An 8290-nucleotide genomic window follows, 5' to 3' on the forward strand; every position below is an offset into this window, starting at 1 on the left:
TCACAGTTGCAGTGAAACATGGCAATCAGTTTTGTCCACACTAAGCTTCTATGTACAGCAGCTTTAGAAGTATTTTTAGATGTTGGGAACTTCACTCTTATTTTAACTAGAGCAGTGCCATTTTTATGCCCTGTAAGGGTAGATAGGTTTAACAGTGATGAAAGGATGCTATAATGGAGCAGGAGAGGGAGTTAAGGCTTCTCTGGGTAAATCCTTTGAGGGCTTGAGTGTGATTTTCAAAAGCTATATGTTCATACACTCTTTGATAGGTTTGTTAATTTAAATCCCCATCAAACATAAGACTTTGGAGCAGAATTAGGCGCTTTGGCCCATTGAGTCTATTCCAACAGCCTTGACTTTCCTTCCTGTCTTGAGCTGTTCCCAGTATTCATAAGGTAAATAGTACTGATCGAATGCCATTATCACAAAAACCACTTTAAGAGGCTACAACAGCTGACCATTTTGGACATTTCAGTCTCTGGTTTTCCGATTTTAAAATACTGAAGTGATTTTCACAAAGCAGGACTTGAAGTTTAAGTACCTCAGTGGGAATACAAATTATGTTTTGATCAGTTATACGTGGTGTTTATTAGTTCAGTTTTACCATTCATGTATTTAGACACAGTTAAAAGTTAACACTATTGCCTTCACAATATGTAATGATTACATGTGCTTTGAAATCTTCTAAACCAGCCTTCCCTCCATGGACTCTACACTTTTCTCTGCCTCAATAGAGCAGCCAACGTAGTCAAAGACCCCACCCACCCCAGACATTCTCTCTTGTTCCACTTCCCATCATGTGCAAAATCCTGAAAGCATGTACCACCAGTCTCAAAGACAGCTTCAATCTCACTAACTAGACTCTTAAATGATTCCCGAGTACGAAAAGATGGACTCTTGACTTCAAATTGACTTCCTTGCACTTTTTTATCTGACTGCACTGCACTTTCTCTGTAATACTTCATTCTGAATTTTGTTATTGTTTTCCATTGTACTACCTCAGTGCACTGTGGTAATGAAATGATCTGTATGGATGACGTACAAAAGTTTCTCACTGTACTTCATACATGTGACGGTAATAAGCCAATACCTCAAGGATTACTTAGCCATGATCATATCTGGTCAGGTCTATTAACAAGAGTAGTCACTAATTGGATATAAATCAAATAACCAATTGAGTTATGTTATTGCCCAATGGAAGATAAAACAGATGTCAAAGAATTTTACAGTGTAGGGTGTGTTTGTTTGCCCTTTCTGCGTTTGTTGACAGTTTCTCCCGTCTGGGAAAATTTTGAATCTATTTAAGACTATAGGCATAGGAGCAGAATTAGGTCATTTGGCCTATCAAGACTGTTCTGCCATTCCATTATGGCTGATTTATTATTCTTCTTAACCCCATTCTCTTCCCTTCACCCTATAACCCTTGTCGCCCTTACTAATCAAGAACCAAACAATCTCCACTTGAAATATACCCAATGACTTGGTCTCCACGGTTGTCTTTGGTAATGAATTCCACATATTCACCACTCTCTCTGGCTAAAGAAATTCATCCTCATCTTTGTTCTAAAGGGACATTATTGTATTCTGAGGCTGTGCCCTCTGGTCCTGGTCCCCCACTATATAAAACACACTCTCCATGTCCACTCCATCTTGGCCATTCAATAGTCAATAGATTTCAGTGAGAGTCTACCCCCCCCCTCGCCACCCATCCCCATTCTTCTGAACTCCAATGAGTACAGGCCCAGAGCCATCAAACGCTCCTCATATTAACCCTTTTATTCCCCGGATACTTGGATTAACCTGTCTGTTAAATCTTTTAATATTCTCTTCTCTAAGCTCACCATCTTCTGGAGTCATAGGGCTGAAGTCCCATTTCCTGGCTTCTGTTCCAAAATTCTCTTCTGCCATGCCTGAGGTGAACTGCCTGTTCCGGCAATAGTTCTGTAGTTGATAGATTTGTGATATTTGAACTGTTCTGATGAGGCAAAGAGCGATTTGATTGCTAGAAAGGTGTTTTATTTGTTTTATTTTTTGTTTTTTTTTCAATCCTCCATCACTTTGTATTTTTTTTTCCCCTTGTTTCACCACAGGCTGGGCGCATGGATGAGCAGTTGCCAAAGCATATCCCTTTCACTGTACTCTCTGGAGACAAGGGCTTCGAGGAGCTGAAGAACCAGTTGAAGAAGACAATGCGGCCAGGCCATGTTCTAAACCCTCACCACATGGAAGGGGAGCTGATGTGTGCTCTATTAAATAGTATATCTGATATCGGAAAAGGTGGGGCAGAAAATCGTAAAAGAAAAATTAAATACCGTGCGTCTGCTTAACTAGAATAAATGTGTCTGTGATTTTATACTGCTGTTGGATATAATTTTTTGAGAACTATTGTGCCTTATGGAAAAATCATTTTTGAATATATTCAAAATTTTATCTGTTCAATTTAGTTTTCTTTACAATATGGCCATATAACCATAGAGATGTTTCAAATACTGTCGAAGCTGAAAGTTGAAAATTGAGCATTGCAGAGAGAGAAATGGTGAATACAGTAGGATCATTTAACAGAGGGGAGGTCATTTTAAGCTGGAGTAAGATAGTTTCTTGATAAGGGGGTGAAGGTTTACCTTAGGAATATGGACACAAGATTCTGCCATGCTGGAAATTGTTGGAGAATGTTGGAGAAACTCAAGTCAGGCAGTATCTATGGAGATGAATAAAGAGCCAGCCTTTCAAGCCAAGACCCCTCATTGGGATGAGTAGGAAGTTGTACTAACTGAATTCCTCTTTCAAAGAGCAGTCACACACCTGATGAGCTGAATGGCAGCCTTCTGTTGATTATTGTTATGTGCAGGTATCTAACAGAGGAATTGTTTCATTAATTCAAGCTAACTGCATGGTGAGTGCAGATAAGGGATATGGGAATGCAAATAGACATTAAAAGGGAAAGAGATTTTATTCTTTTTTTATTTTTTTATTTAGAGATACAGCATGAAACAAGCCCTTCTGGCAGTGGTACTTTGTCATGGTCTAGTTGGATTGTAAGTGCCTCTGGTTTCCAATAGCCAAGGCACTGCAGTTATTTCATTATTTTTCTTTGAATTCCAGATAGTGGCGATGAAGATGAAGCTCTTCAAAAAACGCTTACACTGAGTTTGCAAGAAACCAAGATAAAGGAGGATACTGCCAATGAAGGTACAATCTTGTTTTTAATTTTTAACTTTTGAGGGAGCACTCTTCAGTGATTGTGTTTATTAAGTGAATATCTTTGTCATGAATACCTAACAGTGATCAAGGATTTGGTGTTAGATTATATTGAAGCATTAGGATAAGTATTTTCAACTGAACTGGTGAAAATAGAATTTTTTGGTAAGAATCATTAAATGAGTGTTTAATGGTTGGTGTGGATTCGGAGGACCTGTAATTTGACTGTTCAATTTCAATTTTACTGTCATTCAACTATACACATGTATAAATCTAATTGAAACATCGTTCCTTTGGGGCCAGGTTGGGGGGAGGAAAGCACAGTACATATAGTCACACACAGCATGTAGTGATGATCCAGCTCATACTGCCATAAAATAATAGTACAAGTTCCTGAGGTACCCTGGTTAGTAATGTCCTCCTTCACTTCTTTTATCTTCCTCCCCTATCTCTTTTGAAACATTTAAGCCCCAGAACATCCAGCAGCCTTTCTTGCCCTTGTGACAGCCAGATCTCTGTAATGACTACAACAGTGCAGTTCCATGTACTGACCCATGCTGGATGTTTGAAGGATAAAAGATTAGAGGATATGTCTGTGCATATGTAAGGAAGGATGGGAGAGAATTGAGTGGAGCATAAATGCTGGTGGAGAGTGGTGAGCTGACTTTTGTATCTCAGATATCTTCCATATAAGATGCCATGTCCTGATCAGGACTTGGGCCATTGTTTAGGCCTACTCTGGGTACCTTGATTTAGGAAAGATTACAAGGTGTATGGAGAGATTGGATAAATTGTGTTCTCCTTTTTAACAACTGGCAGATCTCACACTAACCACCTCCTTAAAAGTCAGTGTATTAACAGTATAAATACATTCACTTTATTAGGTATGCCTGCACACCTCATTAATCCCAATATCTAAGTCAATCATGTGGCAGCAGCTTGTGCATAAGAGCAAGCAGATGTGGTCAAGAGGTTCAGTTGTTGTTCACGCCAAACATCAGAATGGGGAAGAAATGTGACCCTTGTGACTTTGTCCGAATGATTGTTGCACCAGACAGGCTGGTTTGGGAATCACAAACTGATCTGTTATCTTCACGAAGACAGTCTCTAGAGTTTACAGAAACAGAAAACATCCGGTAAGTGGCAGTCCTGTAAGTGAAACCACCTTGTTGTTGGGAAAGGTCGGAGGAGATTGATCAGACTGATTCAAGCTGACAGGAAGGTGACAGTAACTCAAATAACCATGTATTACAACAGTGGTGTGCAGAACAGCATTTGAACACACAACACATCAAACCTTGAAATAGGAGGGCTCCAGTAGCAGAAGTCCACAAACATATACTCAGTGGCCACTTTATTAGGTACAAGAGGTTCCTGATAAAGTGGCCACTGAGTAAGTGAAGACTGCGTCCACTGCCAATTAGGACACAGTTTTAAAGTAGATCAATGGACCAAAGGGGTGTTGGTAAGCTTTTCACAGAGCTGGAGGGTGATATCCAATGGAATGTCACAAGCAGGTTCTTGATAGTATCTTTCCACTGGAAATTTGATGATTATGAGAATGGAGAAAAGCACCAAACTCGGAAAACGGCTTCCTTCTGTGTTGTCTGATCCTTTGGACTTGAGAATAGCTTGTGATCATACACTTTCTGCCTGTTATCCTCTAGATGCTGAAATTGAAGAAGCCATTTTGCAAAGTGATTGTTTTAGGCCTTGGCTAGAATATTCTAAATCTGGGCACTTTGACTTAGGACAGATTGCAAAGCATTTGGAGAGAATAGATAAATTCAGAGTTCTCCTTTTTAATAACAGGTGGATCTCCCACTCAGTACATCAAATATCACATAGGATATTAATGGAAATAAATAGAGACTGTGTCCACTGACATGAGGTTCAGAATTCAAAGGTCACAGATTTAAAATATACCAAAAGAACCAGAGGGGTGCCAGTGAGCTGGAGGGCAATATCTGAAGAAATGTCATAGGTTTGATAGTAACTTTCCACTAGAAATTGGATAACTATGGGAATGGAGATGAAGCATGGAACAGGGGCCAGCGGCTTCCTTCTGTGTTGTCTCATCCTTTGGACTTGAGAATAGCTTGTGATCATACACTTTCTGCCTGTTATCCTCTAGATGCTGAGATTGAAGAAGCCATTTTGAAAAGCTTGCAAGAAAGATAACTGAGGGGTCTCGTGGAAGGCGGAAGCAAGATTCCATGAATCAGATGGGTAAAAATTTGGAGATGACCAAACTCCTCAACGGAAGCAGGAAGAGTTGCTTGTACTTTCCACATTAGGTCATCACTGCTGGGAAGGAAGGATGACCATTGCCTTGTCAAACAGTTTTTTTGTTGCAGGTAGAAGAATAAAGTAAAAAAAAAAGAAACCTACAGAAATGTATGTAAGCTGTAATGTGTGTGTTAAATATGCATTAGGTTAAAGTGTGTGGTTGCCATATTGGAACTCTGTTGACTGGAGTCAGAGTTCCGATGGTAAGTGGACCAATCCTCAGCTTCCACTGGAATACTTTCTGGGTTCTTCACAGATGAGAGATTCCTTTCCTCAGTTTTATTTCTTTCATTGACCCTCAGATCTTAAAATATTTCATTGATTCATTCTGTCAAAAACTGCAAAGGTGACATTTCTGACCAGGAATGTTCCTCTTTTACCTGTCTGGTTATTGCTACTACTGTAGGAGTTAAGAGTTGCCTTTTCTTATAAAGTATATTTTTTTCAAATGCTGTACATGTTTGAAATTCTTTATCAATGTGCTGAGTTTTTTTCTGGTTAGGTTGAAAAATAAAATATGTATTTGCTCTCCACTTTGAGTCAATCAGTTGGCACAATATCCACACAATCACCCACACTCTGGGGTAACTCAAACACAACCCTCTCTATTCATCAACTCATTCATCGTATACAGATAATAGTTGTACAACCCATTGAAATCAGGGGCTTGTGGTCATTCATGATCGATCCATGTTACATGGATAGAGGTGGTTAAGATAGTAATGTTGGGGAATTCCAAAAAAAATTAACAAGTTGAAACACTTAGAGTACTTATTCTGGAAGGAGTATGATTAGAAAGCATAGAGGAGGTGTGAGCGGACATCTTACGCATGCAGTGTGAGATATTAGACCATAAGACATAGGAGTAGAATTGGGCCATTCAGCCCATCGAGTCTGCTCAGCCATTCTATCATGGCTGATCCAGGATCCCATTCAACCCCATACACCTGCATTCTTGCCATATCCTTTGATGCCCTGACCAATCAGGAAATGATCAACTTCCGCCTTAAATATACCCATGGAATTGGCCTCCACCACAGTCTCTGGCATGATTTTCCACAGATTCATTACTCTGGCTAAAAAAATTCCTCCTTCCCTCTGTTTTAAAAGATCGCACCTTAATTTTGAGACTGTGCCCTCTAGTTCTGGATACCCCCACCAAGGAAACATTCTCTCCACATCCACCTTATCTAGTCCTCTCAAGATTTGGTAGGTTTCAATAAGATCCCCACACATTCTTCTAAATTCCAGTGAGTACAGACCCAAAGCTGCGAACTGCTCATGTTAACCTGTTCATTCCCAAAATCATCCTTGTGAACCTCCTCTAAACTCTCTCCAATGACAACACATCTTTTCTGAGATATGGAGCCCAAAACTATTGACAATACTCTTGGGTGCGGCCTGACTATGTCTTATGAAGCCTCAGCACTTATCTCCTTGTTTTTGTATTCTATTCCCCTTGAAATAAATGCCAACATTGCATTTGTTGCCTTTACCACAGACTCAACCTGTAAATTAACCTTCTGGGAGTCTTGTATGAGGACTCCTAAGTCTCTCTGCACCTCTGATGTTTGAACCTTCTCTCCCTTAAGATAATAGTCTGCACTATTGTTCTTTTTACCAAAATGCATTATAATACTTCCTTCTCATCGTCGTCCCATTGAGTTTAGCTCATATTTTGGGATTTTAATTCCTACCCTCACATTTTATCCTCTGCTCAAGAGAAACATTCTTCTTGTGTCCATGCTGACTATCCCCATAAGGTTTCAGTAAGATTCCAGGGGGCAGTTTGTATGATCTCTCATTTCTTGGTTAAAGAGACCACACATATCCAGAAAATTCTGAAGGATGTTTTCACCATGGTTCTAGGTAACAGGACCTGCCTGACAATGTTCGTGCCTTGTACAGAAGATAATCACATTCCAGTCTAAATTTTAAGCAGGATTCTTGGCATAGGAGGGAAGAAATCTATACATTCACATACAACTGACACACAATGTATACTCAAATCCAAGTTCAAATTAGATTCACAATATAATTGATCACAAATCTGGAGCCAGAAAATAGCATCTTGGAACCTCAACGAGTTGTATTCTACTTTGTCTTACCTTGTTTTGTAGCCTGCTGGTTGGGGCGGGGGTGGAGAATTAAAATCTGTTTTCAGAGATTGCTTGCAACCTCAACCTCAGAACCACAGGTGTCACAAAAGACTAGCAAATGTCTGCAGATATTCCACGGATAGCATTCTAACTGGTTGCGTCACCGTCTGGTTTGGAGGGACCACTGCACAGGATCTGAAGAAGTTGCAAACTCAGCTAGCTCATCGTGGGCACTAGCCTCCCCAGCATCAAGGACATCTTAAAAAGGCCATGTCTCGAAAGAGCAGCATCCATCATAGAGGACCTTCACCATCCAGAACATGCCCTCTTCTCATTACTGGCATCAAGGATGAGGTACAAAACCTCTTCAACGTTTTCGGAACAGTTTCTTCCCCTCTGCCATCAGATTTCTGAACGGACAATGAATCAATGTACAGTTTCTCGCTATACTTGCTCTCTTTTTGCACTATTTATTTAATTTACATGTATGCATTTGTGTGTGTGTGTGTATGTGTATATATATATATATGTGTGTGTGTGTGTGTGTATATATATTATTGTAATTTTATGTATTGCACTGCACTGCTGCCGCAAAACGACAAATTCCTGGACATGTCAGTGATGTTAAACCAGATTCCGATTCCAAAATTGACATCAACTTTCAGCATCTGGGTCAAGACGAGGTCACCGAGTTGCACCTGCAC

General features: G+C 39.9%; 1 protein-coding gene across 2 annotated transcripts in view; it reads left to right on the forward strand.

Moving 5' to 3' along the window:
• znf451 (zinc finger protein 451) overlaps positions 1–6046 on the forward strand; it is a 74524-nt gene extending 68478 nt beyond the window's left edge. For both annotated transcript variants that reach the window (XM_063040150.1, XM_063040146.1), the window contains 3 exons: positions 2091–2277; positions 3103–3189; positions 5333–6046. In XM_063040150.1, coding sequence (XP_062896220.1) covers positions 2091–2277; positions 3103–3189; positions 5333–5379 — 321 coding nt within the window. In that variant the 3' untranslated portion in view covers positions 5380–6046. The remainder of the gene's footprint in view (positions 1–2090; positions 2278–3102; positions 3190–5332) is intronic.
• Positions 6047–8290: the final 2244 nt, after the last annotated feature.

This window comes from Mobula hypostoma, chromosome 2 (assembly GCF_963921235.1).
Source record: "Mobula hypostoma chromosome 2, sMobHyp1.1, whole genome shotgun sequence".
Lineage (NCBI taxonomy): Eukaryota > Metazoa > Chordata > Chondrichthyes > Myliobatiformes > Myliobatidae > Mobula > Mobula hypostoma.